Here is a 20356-nt window from a genome sequence, read left to right on the forward strand (position 1 = left end):
GGCTTATTTTATGGCCCTGCCTTATCATCGGGGAAACACGGTATTGTTTTATTATACACCAGATTCAGCTGTGATTAGCTTTATAATCCTTCAAAAATCACGGCAGGGAGGTGAGCAGGATATGTAATAGGAAAGGGAGCAATAAAGTGTGGGTCTTCTAATTTCAGGCACCAACACTCTATGAGCCATAGGAAACATAATGTACTGTGACATAATAAGATACAATAGGTATTTCTGGGATCTTCCACTATCATTCTGCTGTTTGGGAGTGGCGGCTGTAATATCAAATAATGCTCAGATGCAGGATAATTGCTTCTCTGAGGCTAACAAAATACACGCCTTTCTAGGTTTATCTACTAAGGTAAACCCTCTGAACAGCAAAAATTCCAAAACTAGCTGACTTATCTGTGTATGAAGCTAAATAGAGAAATAGGGAATATAACAAGAACCTGAATTTACTCAAAGATGTTTAAAAATCCAGCATTTACTGGCAAAAAGAGGCATTATACGCACTTCCCTTAGGGGAATGTTTAGTGGTTTTATATCCTTTTTTGTATTTGTATTTATTATGCTCACAGCTGAAGTAAGAGCTGTGACTCCTATAATAATCCTTTATTTTAGAATTCAGGGGCTAAATAAATCCAAAGCAATGCATTATCCTTTGCACCCACTACTGTATGCCTTGTGCTCCCTTTAAATGAGGATTGTTTTTTTTTTTCTCTCTTCACTCTGACATTTGTTATGTGGCAGCAGATGGTTAATTAGCTTATAGCTTGCTAAAAGTGATAGTGTATAGTGATGTGTGGAAACAAGTGTTTATTTCATGAATGAAGACTGAACGCCTCACAAATATAGAATACAAAATATGCAAGAATTGCCGGCTCATTCCTCAACATGACAGATGCAGGCAGAATCAGTTTTCACCTATATTTCAGTATTCTCTAAAGAATATGCCGAGACTGTCAGTACCAGAAATAACTTAACTCTGTTTTCCTTTTGTAATTACTGGAATGTCACTGTGCAGTCACATAGTCTTTGTCGTGGTTCAGTGTAAAACTGGCTGGTGATGTCATGGAATGCACACAGTGCTGTCACATAGAATATGTAGCAGCCAGCCAGTGACTGGAAGGTAATCCCACAGAAAGTAAACTGGTGGCTGAATGGTGATGCCTCAAAGAGTGATCCATGCAGCCACACACAATTTGTAGGTTAACCAGGGACTGGATGGTGATGTCAAAGATAGCAAACAGTGATGTGACAAAAGACTATGATACCTTCACAGGTACTAAAGCTTCAAAGTACTGTAAGCCAGAATGAATGAGCATATAACCCAAATTTGGAGTAGGACTAAGTGTGGCAAGAGAAGTTTACTGGTATATTTTTTGCTGTCCTATACCGTTAACTTCTAATAGACTAATCAGCTTAAAGAGTCACTTCACTTGAAATTGCGGATTTAAGCAGAGAAAAAATAAGGTATTTCAAATGCTTACTTGCAGGGTTTCTTCTTTTCATAAATTATTTTATCAATGATGTCCATTGTTTCTTCGAACATGCTAGAAAATTTGACTACTCCAGGAAGTGTCAACTCCTCAGCATAGCAATCCCCCTCTTACACATCATAGTGCTCTCCAGGAAAAAGCTTTAATCCAGACTGCATATCAAGGATCTTTGGTTCTATCCACTAAACAGTTTCCAAAGAAGTATGTAGAAGTATGTAGGTATACTGGCAGGGTCTTTGTGCAGCTGCACAATATTTATAATGGCCTAGGGACTCTCCACATTTTTTTTATAAATGGGAATAGAAGGTCAAGAAATTCTAGGCATGATGCACTAAATAAGTGACATGATTTTGTGCATATTTGGGAACATATGGTGGAATTCAAACAAGAAGAGTGCCAAATACATAGAAAATATTTAGAAAAAAGGTAATTTTGATGGTATTAATTTTGCCAATCAAAGGAATATGATGTTTTGAACAAAAAATGATAAGTTGTTTAGAAATTCAATCAGTCCTTTCAAGGAGGCAATGGTGCGCCCACAGCAGACGCAGAAGGCTGTGTTTCCTATCCTGATCAATCCAATGTGTAATAAATAAAAATGTTATTATTACACAATTGTGGAATTACAAAGGGGCACACTTGGCAGTGTGTTCAAGCACTGTCAGGTCCTGGTGACCGCAGGTAGCCATTAGTGCCCAAAATCAGTGCTCTACATTTAGTATCCCACACCTCCTCGTTCTGTACATTCTGTATTTCAGATCACTTCGTTTTGTACACATGAGTATTTGATCCCTATATATTACTGCATCATATTTCACTGTGTACTGTACATTCTCTTTTCATCACTGACTTATTTTGTATACTACACTATGTATTCCACACCACCTAATTTAGTACTTTACAGTTCCTTTTTCACACTACCTAACACTGTACATTCCCATGTATCTTAGGTATTTATTATTTACTTTTTTGCATAGCTTTTACTATTCTACATTGCTTCATTGTGTACACTGTGCTTTACACTCCCTATTTTTTATCCCTTCATTCTGTACATGTGTATATTCCTGCACTGTATGTTCCCTATACTACCTTCTGTACTGTACATTAATTCCCTATTCCAAACAGCTTCATTCTGTACATTTTCTTATTCCACACCTCATTCTCTAGTCTGTATTGTACAATCCTTATCCTAAACCTGGAAGAAAAATGATATTTAGTTTTAAACTCTTGTGGCAATGTAAATTTATGAGTTTGAACAATGGTAAACAAGTGCAGAATGTATTAGGAGTAGGTCCAGGCTCTATTTAACCATGTTCGATATATAGCACTTTGTAGCCACAGTCATATCTCACCCCACATTCACCTTTTCAGCCAGCCATTGTGCCCATAATATGCTCCACCAAATTTTTAGTTAGAGCCCCTATAACAATACATAAACTCTGAAAATAATTAGCAATAATCCACTACTTTTTCATAGGAATTATTGTCTATTGTGTACGTATAAACTGCTAATATTTTATTAAGCACATTTGTCCATATTGTACTCTGAACAATGCTAAGGAAGATAATGGCACCATATAACATAAAATAAAAATCACTTCTGTCCTTAAACTAAAGAAAACAATAGATGTGGTTTTATTCAGCAGTATCTCATGTGTTAGAATACTTTTTTTTTGCCTCTTCAATCTAAAATGACCCTGTCCTCTGTGTTGCTGCAAAACGATGGTGGCTTGGACACACAACATTCCATTGCCGTGTGCAATTTGTGCCATGCTTTTTTCAAGACTCATTTTCATGCCATCTTAAGACATCACATTTGAAAATTTATAAAAATAAATCAAAATAAATATAAATCACAGAAGATGTAAGAAAAAAAAGGTCAGCTGTAATGGGCTCACAAAAATCAAAAACGGCAGATTATGGTCTATGGGAGAATGATTTGCAACATTATTGGTAGAGAAGATTGTAATAAAGTGTTACTATTAGTAAGACTTTTTGTTTCACACATGCAACTTCCAAAAAGAGGCACCCCTCTCTGGGTGATCTATGTATATTGCAAAGATAATAAAGCCTGTTGCAGATTCATACCTTTCTCTGTTATGAAAAAAAGCTGCAAAATAGCAAAATAAATTTGCAAGTCTGCAAAATAAACCCTGAATGGAAATCTGTGGTTTATTTTCATCAACTGGTGCAGTTTCTATGATCTATCAGGGAGAGCCACAGTGTCTGTATCCCTTTAGAAGCAATAAACCATTAAGGAGTTTCTCCCAAAAACTAAAATTCCTAATATCTGAATTGCAACAAATAGACTCCTATGCTATATTCTTTTCAGAGCATTACACACACAGCTCAGACAACTTCCACTCACCCAATCTTTTACTGTATGGATACGCCAAGACCTGTAGGTCATACCGTTATTAATAAACTGCATTTATAAAGCGCCAACATATTATCCAGCGCTATACATTAAATAGGGGTTGCAAATGGCAGACAGATACAGACAGTGACACAGGAGGAGGAGAGGACCCTGCCCAAAAAAATCATCCAGTACTGATACTAATCTCCAGAACCTCACCTTCCCAGGTAATACTTTGTCAAGCTGTAATTTAAAACAAACTACTAACATAAAAAGTTACTCTTCAATAGAAACATAATTTTAAATCTTCTGGCATCTGGCTGTCACAGATAGAGAGTGAAGAGCTGCTGAAGGATGAGCCAATGTGGAAGGCAGATGAACATATGAACAACTGTTTCTTCCAGGCCGATGTTTAGGTGAGCATGTCTTGTGTGCAAATGTGCCGATTTGAGGGAAAGGACTTAAAAGCCAACAACATCTGCTGCCTCCCACGTCTATGTGGAGAAATATTTATTCTGCGCTTCCTACGTGACTTTGTCAAATTGCTAAACAAAGAGGGCTGAGCGTGCCAAGCAGCCGAAGCAAAGATATACAAATAAAATGTGTAAACTGATGCTTTTTCCCTGTAATAAATATTTAAGAAGAGCAATAAGGGAATCCCTCCCCTAAACTCACAGACCAAGCAATGGGTCATAAAAAAGGGTGGTCATGCTGTAACGATAAGAATCTTGGGGAGAAATCTGGGCCAAATGAGAAGAAATGCAGCCAGAGAGTGTTTACAAGCGATGAATAATGCAGACACACATTATATTCCACTACTGTTTGAGCAGCATCAACCTATTTCATGCTTATCATTCCGCCGGAGTAACCCGACATTGTAGAGGTATTTGTACATTATCTGCGGAGAGCTGCCATCTGATGGGGAGATAAAGACTTTGGAATGCACCACTGATCATTCAATTTCACCAACATGTTCCACTCCAGAAGAGAGGTGAGGAATGGAGGTACCGGAAATTTCAGGAGCTCACCTCTAATGTTGCTGGATCAACCACCATCTGATGTGAATTTGGTTCAAAATTCCTTCCAGAAACCTGGTGAAGGTGATAAAATGAGAGAGCTAACCTGCTTGCCAGACACACTATTAGCAATAAATACAAAGGATCAGAAGTATGTAGGCCAGGTGCACCATGACCAATATCTGATATGTAGGAATGAAACACCATCAATAGTATGTGGGGCACATTTGTCCATCATTGTGAAATTACTTTCAATGTGATAATAAGCGGGACATCATTTAAACTGCCTAAACATTTGGTCATTACCTGTTTTGTCAGGTAAAACATAATAAATGTGATCAAAGGCATTTATTCGACTGATCCATATAACCCCCCCCCCCCCCCCCTTTCATCCCCTATTTCTGCACACAGAATATTTGGGAGGGAACTAAAAATATTAATCTGGATTCACCTAATACGTAAGCCTCTAAAGTTTCCACAGGGGCTAAAAAGTAGCAGAACCTGGAGCAATCAATCCACCCAAATAATGTAGAATTAAGTAAAGAAGTGGGAGATATGGCGTAAGGAAAAATGGCACTGCACCAATTACCTTTTACATTGTGAAACTGGCAGCCATCGACCACAATGGTGAGCTCAAGGAATAGGACATACATTACCAGCCTCCTGGGAGATTCATTATTCGGAAATAAGTGTCAGGAAAACACTACTATTGATGTAGCAGAAGAATCACATATGATTGGAGGATAAGGTCATTTATCATCGACCTAATTGTTGTAGAAAACAGGCAAAAAAAATCCCACAGAGACAAAGCTGAATAAAGCCAGTAAAAGAAGGTATAACAGCCTGATTTCCCAGCAGCAAAATTCTAAGATTATAAATCTGAAAAAAAAAAAAGAATAATCTTTTTTTGTTTGCATGGGCTGTTTAAAAGGGCATAATTATTAGCTAACACATGATTTACAATTATGATTGGCTGCTTATTTGCCAAATTGTAGGTTTGCCACATTTTAAAAAAGAGAACAGTCAACTTCAACAGCACCGAATTTAGAATGGCGAATTGTTTCACAATATAGATTCTACTTCAAAATGCCCTCTATTTGAATGCATTGAAGACTGCATTAATCTGAACCTACTAGTGATGCAAAATGCAAGATAAAATGACTTTAAATGTTTTATTTTATTTTTGTATTAGGTGATAATTTTACTATTGGTATATCTATCATCCATTTCCAGGAAAATATTTTAGCTTAAACAGTCTCTTTGGTATACAATTAAATTGGCACTGCACACCCAGTAGTGGCAGCATGGAATAGACCAAATTCAGGGGCAGAATTTGACCTGGATTTCAAGTTAGTTAGTTAGAAAGTTAGATTTTTTCGATCAATGTAACAATCAACTGACATTGATCCTTACAAACAAATACAGTGATTGAAAGTACTACCCAGTTAATGAAAAATGTTTTCAGTTTCAATACAACAGTTAGGGTAAACAAAGTTGACAAAAAAGCCCACCTTGTCTGATCAATTTTCAGTGTACATTGTGCCCAAAAAGGACACATAAAAATGCACTTTATTCATTTTTGAACAACTAAATTGTTTAACAAACAGTATTGTACAGCATAAGGTTCACTATTACTAGAAAACACTCAAGCTTTGGCCTAGATTAGCTAATCATCATCTGACGTTTGAAAGGAGCCCATGGATGTTACATGTGGAAAGATCAGACAACAGACAAGCCTGAGGCATGTTTTCTATTACTAGCCAGGTAGGAAACGTTCAGCCAGAAGCTTATTTGCTCCTCTGTATGATGGCTGTTCCAAGTGCAAAGGAAGCTTTCACAAAACTCAACAGCAACATCTTCACTTTAAGTGGGGATATCAGCAGAGGCAGAAGCTATGAAGAAGAGCTAGTAATAGGGGTAAAAGGTCCCTCCATATGCACAAGAGGACAGAGTCCCCATAACAGATTTCAAACTTTTCTCTCCTTATTGTAAGTAAAAGACCCTCAAAGTCCTAGCTAAAAACAACTGTCTCAGTTAACGAGGGAGGGTAGAGGGACAGTCATGGCTGGTGTGAAGGGGTACAACAGGGAAAGCTAGAGAGGTATGTGTTAGGGGCTGTGGTCTTACAAACCAGAAACACGTCCTTATTCAGCTGGCATTGGATGGATTAACACAGTAGTAGATTAACAACCAAATTATTTAACAAATATAAAATGATATTTGTAAGTCATTTAATTTTCCAAAGCAGACACAAATACTATGGACATAGTAAAAAAATCACAAAGAAACATGCAAGGAATTAAAGTGGACCAGAACTCAAAAAGAGAATCTTGTTATGGTTTAGAGAAAATCTCAAAATATAATTAAGTAGTACCTTAAAAAAAGAAAAAAAGCAGATATTTGTAGAAGCTTTCATGGGTGATCAAATAGCGGCACTTTTTATACACCACTGCGAAAGGTGGTCACAGATAGTTTTAATAAGGGGTGTGACCAATATGAATAAAGGGTGAGATTTGGTGAAAATGTTAACAAGACTTACTAAATTCAAGAGACCTGTCATGACAAATGCTTTAGCAGCCAGGTTCCACCAATTTCCTCTAGCCTTTTGACACAAATGCTTTAGAGGTAGCCAGAGGAGGAATAGGAGAAAATATAAGAAAATATTATAGCTTTATGTTATGCTGCTCCTGACACTGCTACCAGTGTCCACTGTGGTAAATTGGGCCTATTGGTACAAAATGCACCAGACAAAATTGACATGAAGGAGGAATACCGCTCAGATAGGTACACAGGATTCAAGTGCATCCTAGTACTCACAAGTCACACAAAAGAGGAGCATATAGGCATTGGCATAAAGTAACTGCAAGGCAAAAAGTAGGAGACATATAGAATATGGACATGTTTGCAGGCCTATAGTCTGTAGGTCATAATGCAGTGCAACCCACCAAGTCAGTTTCATCTCATCCTACCAGGAAAGCAACTTAAAGAAGTCTAGAAGTTTAATGACGAAGATCAGCATATTGCACCTGAGATGCCGGCTAAACATAGCTGGCCACTCTGGCTTCAGGAACCCATCATCAGCGGTCCCAATCAGTCCCTAATCAAAAGACAATGAAGATGCAGTGTGAGTGTCTTTAGGGCTCAATAACTTTATTGGATACAGGAAAATGTCTCTTGGAACATGTGGAAATCTCAGAAGACCTCTGAAAATCCCATAGGACTTTCATATTTGAATAGAGATCTTCTTAGGTAAAACACAGGGAGCAACCCAAAAAGCTCCAGGAAGTGCAACCTGAAATATTGAGTGAGCATCAAATCATTTAAAGCACCTCTGCTGTAAGTGATTCTCACAGAATTTGGGGTGGAATTTGGTGATGTCATTGCTGTGCTATTTACTTTTAAGGAATCTGTGCTAAATTCATCTACCTGCACTATTCTGGGACCCTTTATTATTTTACATTCTATTTATAGATTTATATTTCTCTTTATTTTTAGGATGCTTTTTATTTATTTTACATGTAAGCATACAAATAGGAAATACTAAACCTATAAAAACATTGTGTTGAACAACCATCTTAATCTTTTACAATTGTAGGATCTAATTAAGTAATACACCTGTCACAGCAGTCACAACAAATAAAATGGCTGGCATTGCTCACCTACTTCTGAAAATGGTAGGTCTCTGGGCACAATGATAAGTTACATAAAAAGTAAAATGAGTGGCTGCTGGGGCCACAGACTCTATGGGGATCATGTGGATGCTAAAAAAAACTTCTGTATTTCAAAGCAACATTAAGTAAAATATTTCCAGTGTTTAATTCTTTGCTATTTCAGGAGGAAGCCTGAAGTAGTCTTCATAATTCTCTTGGATAAAAGAATGATCATAAGTAGAACACATACCCAGAACTTGGACAAGTTCTTTTAGTATTATTGCATGTGAAACGTGCAGACAAATTTAAAATTCAATTTCTGCATTTTAAACCCTACAGAAATGCTTTATTATTATTATTATTATTAATAAACAGGATTTATATAGCGCCAACATATTACGCAGCGCTGTACATTAAATAGGGATTGAAAATGACAGACTAATACAGACAGTGATACAGGAGGAGAGGACCCTGCCCCGAAGAGCTTTACATTATGTACATGTCAAAAACAAAAAACACATGCCCAATGTACCCCTGGACTCAACAGCTTATCAGAGGACAATAAGAAATAAATAACAATATTCAAAATTGACTCAACGTAACGCATTTTCGGAGGGAAATCAGTAAAACATTATTTATATTATTATTATTTATTTACCATACCTGCTAATTAAACTCATAGAAGAAGCAAATATATTGAAACAGTATTTTTCTGCACATCAAGAGACCTGTAAAACTCATATGTATCCAACTGCAATCCTCCACTCTGCTTTGCTTCATGGCTACATCATGATGGAGTGACAACACTTCTAAGAGACTGCAGTTTAGCAGACTAGATATACTGCCTTCTCCTGTTCACAATACACATGACATTTCTACACTTTTCTAACCCACCCTGTGCTTTGTCCTTCATAAAGATTAACTGTTCAACCTATTATATAAATAGCAATTATTAATAATAATAATAATAATAATAATAATAATAATTAATACTCCCCCAAGACCATTTCTGCTTCCAGGCAGCATACAACTATTCATTATAAAGCCTTATTTAAGAAAATTATGCCCTTGGTGTGCAAATAAAGGTACACACTGGCCTGGTTACTATTGGTCACTGTATGGTAGCCTCTGAATGATTTAACCTTTTGTGCTGGACAGCAGCAGTATGTTGGCTCCTGAACCATAAGTAGCCCCTGTAACGCTCTCAGTAGGTATCAGAAACTGCTATCCTTGCCAACATCATCTTGTCCTTTAGTTCACACGAATATTCAACATTTAAACCAGCAAAACAAAGCTGCTTCAAAATGTTGGGACCAATTACTTGGCAGCTTACTGGATCTCTGATTAGAATTATGCAGGAGATAGAAAGCATACCAGTGAAAATATTCTAGCCTCAGAGCTTTATAAAAAATCACACAATGAATTTTAATTTGGGAAGCAATTTCTTCAATGTGTGGTAACCCACATCAACCAGCATTTACCTTACCGGTGTCTTAAAAATATGACTGACAAGTCACTATGGTTAATGGTTACCAGCACGCTGCTTTACAATATTAAATTAACAACAACATTTCAGTACAAACTGTTAAAACAAAAGAAAACCTTAGGGTGAGGTGATGGGATATGGAAGAAAGAAGATCTAGGTTAAAAGTGAATGGTTTAATTACTCTGATTGCTGGAACTGGCCTAGACCCAGCAAATCCACAATGACATATCTCATCATCAACCACAATAGAGCAGCACAAAGTGTGGCAACCGACAGCAACCAATCAGATATAATGCTTTACTGACTGGATTGTTCTTTACCAATATTTGACTAGTTGCTGTGGGTTCCTGCTCTTTTAAATAAGCCCAGTAGTCTTCAACCTGCCCAGTCCCCGTGACCTTCAATACGGTCAATGTGATGTGACTACAGAGCTAACAATTCACTCTAAATCATAAAAACATCAAAAAAGAAAAAAATATATACTTTATACTGGTTCAATCCAATGATGAAATAAATGTCTTATATTTTTGAGTAAAAAAATCTTGTAAATCGACCAACAGAAGAAAAGAGCAATTATAGAAAGCTGGACTAAGTAGAAAGAAAAATTGTCATAGTCCCTATTACAACAATAACCAACTAAACACTGGCCACTGCCATAGGGGAACAACATCATAATGGCACCCAAAATTCATTTAACACAAAAAAATGTGTTTGGTTTTTTTAACAGAAACAGTTAAGGAGGAGATTTTTCCTGCAATGCAAATCTAACCCCAGGAGCTGAGTTGTTACTAGGGTGAAATAAGTATCAGTGTAACTTTATGGAAGTATGATGGGAATTCTTCTCCATACAGGAAGTTTTGGGTCACCGCTGATTGTACTGCAAGATATCCATATTGTGGCGCTGGATACATTCAGGTTTGACATTCCTGTACACAGCCGATATGTCACCCCTCCCACCTGTAAAAATTGCTGTCACCTAGGCATTTATAGTTATTATATGGGGGGAGGCATAACGTAGCCAGTGACTGGCAGCTCCAGCATGCAATGATGAAGGAGTATTGTAATGCCCAGAGAAAAGAATCTGGGTGGACCTAGACCAAATAAATGTACATTTCTCTGTCATCCCCATCCACTGACCCAGGCAGCAAGTGGCTGAATCCGATACAAGCTATAAAAAGGAATGTCTCCCTGTGCAGATAAATTGCTTTTATTCACACAAAATAGAATCCATTTCCTTACCGATCATTGTCGACGCTTCGGAAGCCAGGGATGATGTGACGGAAGCTGCTGTTTCGGTCAAGCTTGGGTTGGCTCTTTGTCCGTTTGATGGAGCCTTTAAGACGACGGCTGAGGAAGCCCTGGGAGACAAGACAAGAGCGGCACATTAGACAAAGCACACTGCCTTCCCTTACCAATTTTAATTTCTATCAGTCTGGGCTGCGTACAGAGAGCTCTGGGAAGAGATGCTGTATGTTGTCAGGGTAGCACACAAGCATCCATCTCACATCTGCTGCTTCCAGAGTCTGCGAAGGGCCAGCAACGTCACTGCGAGACCTCCCTGAGCCTCTGTTACCATGGTAACTACCCGCTCAATCTGAAATGCCGTCAGACAAGCCAGGCTGGCACCCTGCACGACTCGCTCACAGATCAACAGCTCAATCAGCCCTCTCAGTAAACCAGGAATAATGGCAGCTGTGGTTCTTCCACCATCTTCCCAAATCGCAGAATTACATGAAGGAGGCTGAAGCAACCAGGTGTTACCTGCCAGTGTCTTACTACTGACAGATGGAAGATACCTGGTTGTGAGGGTAACAACATAACTATTCCTTGCACCAAGGAGGGGTTTGTGTATTGCAATACCACTAACAACTGTGTTGCCAATAGCAACCTAATTCCAACTGTCACAAAAAAAAATCCAGCTAGTTGCTATTAGGAACACCAGCTTTTGTATATGATATAGTAAAGGGACAGTCTGAAATTAAAATTTTAAATTATGGAAGGAAACTGCTGCCCTGAATTCCCCACTAGTTTCTTTTGTCCCATCAGGACCTTGGAAAAAAGAAAATAATTCCCAGTGCTGCCATCCATCTTCAAGTAGAAAATGTCGAAAACACTAAGGAAATGCCTTAAGGGTAGCTGGAGTATTGGCTCCTACTGCCCTACTTCTTCCAAATTCTACCAAATTTTAGGAACCGATTCGGATTACTCCACTGCTAAACTGGGCATGGTGAAGTGGCAAAAACATTTCTCTAATTGACATGTGACAAAGATTTTATGAATGTATCATTTATCATGGAAAGCTGTACCAACAGTCCAGTATCGAGAAATGTTTTTTCACCTTTTTCATAAAAACTATATTTCCCCTAAACAACTCCCAGAGGGAGAAGCATGTTTTAAATGCGGAGCCCATGCAGCAACTCTTTACCACAACTATTGGAAATGCCCAGTTATAAAGCATTTATGGTGTCAATTGGTTAACTATATTCACAATTATTTAATAAACTATATACCTTTTACCCCTGAATGGGCAATTTTTGGATAGATAGTATAACAGATAGTACAGGTATTCATTTCACCAGAGGAGCAAGGCGATTGTCACTGCTACTCCCAGCAGTGGCTAAGAAAACCATTTGACATGGTTGGTTAGACCCAACCCCTCCCACGATGCATTTCTTTTTAGCTAAATTGTAAGAATATTAGCTAAATTGCAAAAAATACACATGGGGTAACAAAAGTGGGAAGTGGGGTGTCTGGAATTAGACTTTAGTTACTTGTGTGTTTAATATAAATTTTGCACTGTCAGATTTATTATTACCTAATCTTTAGGTAAAAGCCAGCAACTTTCTGGCTTTAAGTGAAACAACTGTGAATTATGTACTGAAACACTGTTAACTGGAAAAACATGAATATGAAAAAAATAGATATATATCTTTCAGTGCTGTGTGTTACCATCCCATGTGCCTTAGTGTTTTGTCCAAGAATGGCATGACTGGGCCCTATTTACTCTGAATAGAACAGATAAACAATGAGAACCAATAATGATTAGCGGGTGACATTCAAAACACAAGCCTAGCCACGACAATGCAATTTATTACCACCGCTGACGACCATCATTATTCACCACTAGCCACACGCCAGGTTGAATAAGGAGCTGCTACAGTTTACAAATATCTCATTAACAACGTCATTAATACAAATTGCTCACTCTAGTGACATTATCTACAGTGGACAAAGAATGGTTTTAATTTTTCCTGGAATAAACAGAAAATCATGCTTCACCCGTACAAAAATCTGATTTCAGGTTAGACAAAACAAAAATTATGTAAAATATAAAAAACCACCTGCAACATCAGCTTTGTGCCTTACCCATGCCCTATGAATATATATATATATATATATATATATATATATATATATATATATATATATATATATATATATGATGAAGAGAGTAGTGGCTCTTTAAGGCAATATTATTATAAAATTGATTAAAATATTTTATTTATATTCAATAAAATAAAATAAATGTATTAACATACACACATATAAGGTTTAAGTACTCTGACATTATGAATCTAGATACATTACACCGGGTTGGTTATATATGTACACCAACCCTATTGAAGTGAGGGTCAATATAGGTAATTTTCCTGTTAGTGGTCTCTCCCGACGCGTTTTGCCATTGTGGGCTTCCTCAGGGGAATTGAGACCTTGGTATATTGACCAGGTAGCAATGTAAATTAAATTAAAATTTTACATTGCCATATTGCAATAAAGAGCCACTTTTCTCTTCATCCTCTCCTTATCTTAAATGTTTAGGCTCGGCAACACTACTTAAGTAGTCATGAATCCTATCCCTTAGAAACTGATCACATACCAAACTTTTCACACAAAACAGGCAAAATAAAACAAACAGCAAAATAAAGCCTGGCCACTTGGCCACTAACTGTTAGTTCCCTTAAATAACAATCCAGCTCAACCTAGTGCTGTGCAGGACTCTAAGGCCCTAACCATACAGCTTTTCCAACAAAGTCTGTATCTTTACTCACAGTTCACCTTGGACAGCCTCCCAGTTTACCAACCAAGACTGAGACACAGGAATAAGGAGGCTGGGAGTCCCCAGCCCAATTTCCAGGATGTATTTCAGGTGAGACAGTTACACCTGATCATACCCAGGCTCCCCCACCTGGCCAAGAAGCTCATTGTCATTAAGCCTGGTACTTCAACCCCACCTTCAGGTCAAAAGGAAAACTGACTAAACAGAAAAAATCTCTGCGCATAACCTGTATCTGGGGCAAATGTACCTTTCATCCTGGATGAAACCCTGTGATTTATTTGGCCCGCTGTTACAATGTTACTGTCACTTTTACCTACGCAACTCCAAACTCCGCCCCTACCTGTCCCCTGAGACCACCAAACTCCTTGTTTGGTGGTCTCAGGCGACCAGTAGTCCAGACGAGAGATGCTCTTATCATCTCTCGTCTGGACTACTGTAACATCCTTCTCGCTGGTATTCCACTAACCCGACTCTCTCCTCTACAATCTATTATGAATGATGCAGCCAGACTCATTCATCCTTCCCACCACTCCTTTTCCGTTGCATCTCTTTCCAGATCTCTGCACTGGCTTCCATTTCATCTTAGAATCAAATTTAAGCTCCTGTGCTTTGCCTTCAAATCCCTCCACAGTTCTTGTCCCACTTACCTTTCTAACCTGGTAAAAAAGTACTCCCCCAGCCGCTCTCTCCTCTCCTCCAATGACCTACTAATGACTTCCTCACTCATCACAAGCACAGATAGAATACTTTTCTAGAGCTACCCCAACTCTCTGGAATGGTCTTCCTATTCCTATTCGACTTCCAAATACTTATTTAAAAGAGCACTCAAAACCCATCTTTTCAAACTTTCCTACCCATCTTCTTTTGTCTTTTGAAACCATCACTACTTCCCACCACTCCATATCTCCCCTCCTATTGTAAATTCCCCCACCTACTAGATTGTAAGCTCTTCGGGGCAGGGTCCTTTCCTCCTGTATCACTGTCTGTATTAGTCTGTCATTTGCAACCCCTATTTAATGTACAGCCCTGCATAATATGTTGGCGCTATATAAATCCTGTTTAATAATATTAATAATAATACTGTTTCCTGTGTTGTAACATTTTTCACCTCAATTTGCCTTCAGATAATCGTACGTCTACGTCCGCATAAATTAACCAGGCATTAGTATATCATTGTCAGTGATTACTTCTCCTGTATAGTACTGAACACTTGTAAGTTTACTTAACCAACATTTATTTTGATGTGCTCAATTTCTTAATGGTTGAACTATTAAGTTACGGTTACTATAGAAGATATAATTGAGAAAAGTAAAATATTTTTTGAAGGATTTGCCTGTGAAATGTCTGTTAAATAGAACAATTACAAGCATTTCTGCAAATACTGTGCCTTGGTTCCAGATTGACTCCAGCAAGAAAAGTGTCTTTCAAAGGTCTACGCAGTTCATTTGTGCAGTGTGTACTGGGGTGTAATGTCTAAGCACCTGTGTAGGTGTAAAGGTATAGAGAATCTGATGGTGAGGGTATTACACTGCTAATAGGCACCAGGTTGCTGCCCTCAATACTCACATGGCAGGGCTACAAAGGAGGATGTTCCACGTTACTCACAGTTCAGTTGAACAACCAGATCTGTTGAAAAAGATCAGTTAACCAAGCAAGGTATTTGGGAGCACTCAGTAGTGTAGTCAGGAAGTAGTGAAGATCAATGACAACTGACTGTCCGGAACAGGAAAACACTGGACATAATCACAGGAAAAGAAACAAGCAAAAAAGAGCACTGGGATTATCAAAGCAAAAGAGAAGTGGTAGCATGGATGGTTGGAAATCTGCTAGTAATCTACAACAGTGGGCAATATGATTTGCAAGTTTCTGCCCACTACAGTCGGCAAGGTCACACACAGGAATGGACCCAAGAGGACAGTGGGCACCTCTCTGAATTCCCAGGTGTCAGACACAGGCAAAGTCATAGTGCCCCTTCCCATTAAGCTGCAAACTACTTCAGTAGCACAGATTGCAGATCCTGGCCTTTTTCTGCCTTCCTCCTGCAGAAGCGTTCAAACTGGTTATCTCTTCGGCCCATCTGTCAGTCTAGCCTTGCTGGACTCCAAGCAATGAGGGAGGAAATAATTCTTGTGTTCTGGTTAAACCCAGTACAATGCTAACTATCCAAAGTACTATCCTAATTATCCTGTGTGGGGTGAGTTGCCCGCTGCCTACTGTCTGTTCCTGTGTGTGGGTTTTGCCAGTGGAGCAGACATGTGCGCGCATATCATAACACCTGCTGGTGTGGGTTACTGGTGGGTTTTTTAAACATTCTTGTGACAACAACTTCTAGCTGGATGATTCCAGTTCTTTGCTTTGGCAGATCCTGTGCCTGTACCTTTGCCTGTGTTTGCCCATTCCTGACACGTAGTTGCCATTCTAGCAACCTCTCATTAGCAGAAAGAGACTGAATCGGAAGCAAAGTAATTTTTCTAAGCCCCTCCCATTCAGCTAAGTATTTAGTTTTTATTATCAAGCTCACTACATTCCAGACCCCTCTAATCCACTAATAAGTTATCTAAGTTCTTAGTTTCCAGCCACCTGTATTTTTTCACTTGACACATCACTCATATTGACCATCTTGAGATACAAAAATAAATAAATACATAAATCACTCCCGTTTCTATTCAGAGATTCCTCTTATCATTGTACATTATGTAAAACTAGACAAGAATTGCAGCAGGTAAAGCATAAGTAAGCAATACCAATCATCTGTTTTTTGGACAATCTTTGTAAGATGGGCAATGATTGATGATGATGACTGTGATGATGATCACAGTGTGTGGTCTATTTGTTCAGTGACTGAGCTTTCAAGCATATGGATGATAGCTGTGGACAGGAAGATGTCCTGCTGCCCTTTACTCGCATCTAAACACCTGCATGTCTGTGAGAAGAAACTGTTGCTGCAGAAAATTACTTTGCTGCATTTACCATGGGAGACATATGTTTTCATCCTAAATATGATTGTGACAGAAGGTCGATGCCATCAAACAGATACATCCTGGTATTAATCACTGACGGTATTTCTACTTTCTGGTATGCCGGGTAGAGTAAAAGGAAATATAAAGCAAAAATATGGAGCTGCCATGGCTGATTTACTGTAGGACAGGTTAACACTATCGTGCTGTGCCAAATTGCACAATGCATGTGTCAATCCATTGATTTTGAATGACATCCATTAAACGCTGCAGCACACTACCAGACACTGTGTTCCCAGTAAAGGGTTAGGTGCAAATTTAAATAATCAGACTACCTAAAGGAATGCACATACCCTGCTATGAAAGTTAAACCTGGCTTTAAAGGTACAGCTGTCAAGGTTTAACTACCTAGCAAATCGTTGCCCTGGAGCAAGTATGTAGCTAATAAAGAATTATTATGTCAGAACTCTCATACTGCACATTTCTTTAGTGGGTCTGAAAAAAGGACTAGGATGGACAATGAAAGATGGCAATTGTAATATATCTATCCTTATATACGGGGAGTGCATAAAAAAAAACACAATGAAGTAAATTATGATTGGTTGCTGGGTTACTGCACTTTGCATTCTTTTAATGAACAAGCCCCACAGCATCCAACAGATCTCAGCAAAGCTGATATGTAAATAAGCCACTAAAGACTGGGAAAAGGATTCTGGGTAATGCCATTTACTGCAGCGCAGCTGCTATGTGATGCCTTCACAGAGATCTCCAGCAGAGAGCTGAGAATCACAGAGGTAAATATGACAAAACGTTTTAGCACTATCGCCTCACACATGAATACTGATACTCCCAGAAACAGAAGTGTTAAATCCCCATTGTTCCACTTCCTCCCGCACAGCATAACATTCCTCAGAGAATTGTAAACATCTGACAATGAATTTAGCTGCAACAGGAAAATCTGAAAAGGAACCAATAATCATATGAATGCTGAGCTATGACGATTTAGGACAAAGTGTCAATATCTGCCTAAAATTCACTAATAGAAAATATTAGGAAACTTTTTTTTTTTTTTTCTGAGACATCCTTGTCCCATCAAAATAATAAAAAGAAAAAAGTTTCTATAGAACCAGAACAGCCAGCATTGCATCTGGGTCCACAAGAGGGGGATCAGCACCTACAGGAGATATGATGGTCTCTGTAATTGGAGCTTCATATACATCTTTGTTCAACAGACACATGGCTTACAGAGCCAAACCATCTGCCTGGAAATGTTGCAACTACGTCAAAATATGGTTTTCTTCACACATATTTTTTAATCAATAACATGCATTGTGATTCACTACTCCTAATACACATTAGCAATAAATATATTAATTATGATTAATAAAAATATATGTAAGCATTACTGGTCTTTCAAATAAAATACAGTTGGTGTTTAGTTTTACTTTGCTCAGTAACGCTGTCACTAATCTACATCCTGGCACCCTGGTGATTGATCACAGTATTATTCTGGGTTACAAGTCCCAGAAAAAGAAAAGAATAGTTGTATATCTACCACCTCTTACCTTTTTGAATATGTCTTACCTTTTTGAACATGAAGAGTGGTAATAATACAAATGCCACAAATGTCTTTTGGATGGATTGACTTTCTTGTGGAACCAAAGCTCTCTGTCCCTCTTCTTCCTGAATTACCTCATCTTTTGAAACCAATTATTTTTTGCACATTCATTCTCATGGTCCTTGCTACTGGAGGCTTGGCAGGGGCATATTCTTCACCTATGTGCTTTTTACTATACTGTCTTTCTTTCCAATCTCAGAAAGTTGGGAGGTATGTAATAAACCATCCTATTCAAATGTACTCACTGTGAGAGCATCAACACAGCACTATATTGACCTCTACAACCCCCCTTAATCCAGCTTCCTTGTTTTTAATATTTTTCTATTTGACTGAATGCGGGTCACAGGAATCATAGACAGTAATCATTGGTGGATTGTACTTTTCTCTTCAAACTGGATCTTCCTATTACCGTATTATCAGAGTCAATGCTGATCTGTAAAGCAATTTGCTAATTACTATTAGAAACATAATGGGAATACATAGGAATAAGGTACAAATGCCATCAGAGTGGTAATAGTTTGATTTGGTAGCGACATTTATTTTTCTGCATATTGATGCACTGATAAAAAAATTTTTACCTACATTCCAAAGGTTATGTATTGTGAATATTTCTGGATTAAGGTCTAGACTTTCTGACAAGTGTTTTTTGCTATCTGATGGAATGATTCACCCCTCTCTGTGTCCTAAAAATCACTACCACGGAGACAAAAATTGAGGAGAAATACAAAATATTTGGCTTGTCCTTTGTCACAGACCCATGCAGGATCAGGGGATTTGTAACCCCTTCAGTGTCACCCACCATGGAGTCCCCTGCTGCTAGCACCATTTCTGCTTCTGGATCCAACTCTTGGCACACTTCCTGGTCCAGGTCATGTGATCCTCAGTCAGCTGCTCCCTTGTCTCAGAGGACTAGGGTATTCTGCAGATGCACTCCCTCTGCTGGCAGGCATGTGAACAATACCTGAGGTTATCTCAGCACCAGCACTCCCCCTGCTGGTGGGGTTAGTGTCTGCGGCTCACATGACCTACACTCATCACATGACAAACCCTTTTTAAGGAAGTGACCTGGCAACAGGAAGTTGCCTGGACAAGGAGTTCCTTGTGGTTCTATGCCCAGGTTTCTGCTGATTTAGTTCCTGCATTTTATTCCTGTATGTATTATCCGTGTACTAACCTGGCTTGTTTCCTGATTACTCTTGATTGCTGCCTGCCCTGAACTTTGGCTTGTTTGACTACGATTTTGGATTTCCCTCTGGCACCGTGTTTTGTTCCTGCTAGTCAGCAGTCACCTGCCTTGGCGGGCATGGGGGCCGTAACCTGGCAGTAGTTAGCCGCACAACATCCTCCCCTCTAGAGGCTCTGGAGAAGACCAAGCTACTGCTTAGACCCTGCGCCCCATGCACGTCCCCACCCACTGAGTTGGTGACACAGTGGGTCCACCACTTGGCCCTGTGGAGCCGTGACATTTTTGCAACCAAAAGTGAAATCTCCAGTTGGTACTGTGACAAAACATGGCAATTTCTAAATGGCATTTTATTTCAGAAAGATAAGCTCGTTTCAGCACAGGAAATGATGGTAATGCTCCCCAGCTTGACAAAGAAACAAAACAATAGCTTGATGGTGTTTTAACCCTTCTCTTAAAAGAAAAGGTTATGGATTTAGATACATTTTTGCATTCTTTGTGTCACTTCTACTAAACTGATACTTTTGAAAAAAT

The 20356-nt window shown here is 38.7% G+C and overlaps 1 protein-coding gene across 10 annotated transcripts in view; it reads right to left on the reverse strand.

Annotated features, from left to right (window-relative positions):
* The window catches only part of DAB2IP (DAB2 interacting protein), a 275541-nt gene that overhangs the window by 139670 nt on the left and 115515 nt on the right, over window positions 1-20356 (reverse strand). For all 10 annotated transcript variants that reach the window (XM_072430459.1, XM_072430460.1, XM_072430458.1 and 7 more), the window contains exon 3: window positions 11247-11365. In XM_072430459.1, coding sequence (XP_072286560.1) covers window positions 11247-11365 — 119 coding nt within the window. The remainder of the gene's footprint in view (window positions 1-11246; window positions 11366-20356) is intronic.

The sequence above is a fragment of the Pyxicephalus adspersus genome, chromosome Z, assembly GCF_032062135.1.
Source record: "Pyxicephalus adspersus chromosome Z, UCB_Pads_2.0, whole genome shotgun sequence".
Classification (NCBI taxonomy): domain Eukaryota; kingdom Metazoa; phylum Chordata; class Amphibia; order Anura; family Pyxicephalidae; genus Pyxicephalus; species Pyxicephalus adspersus.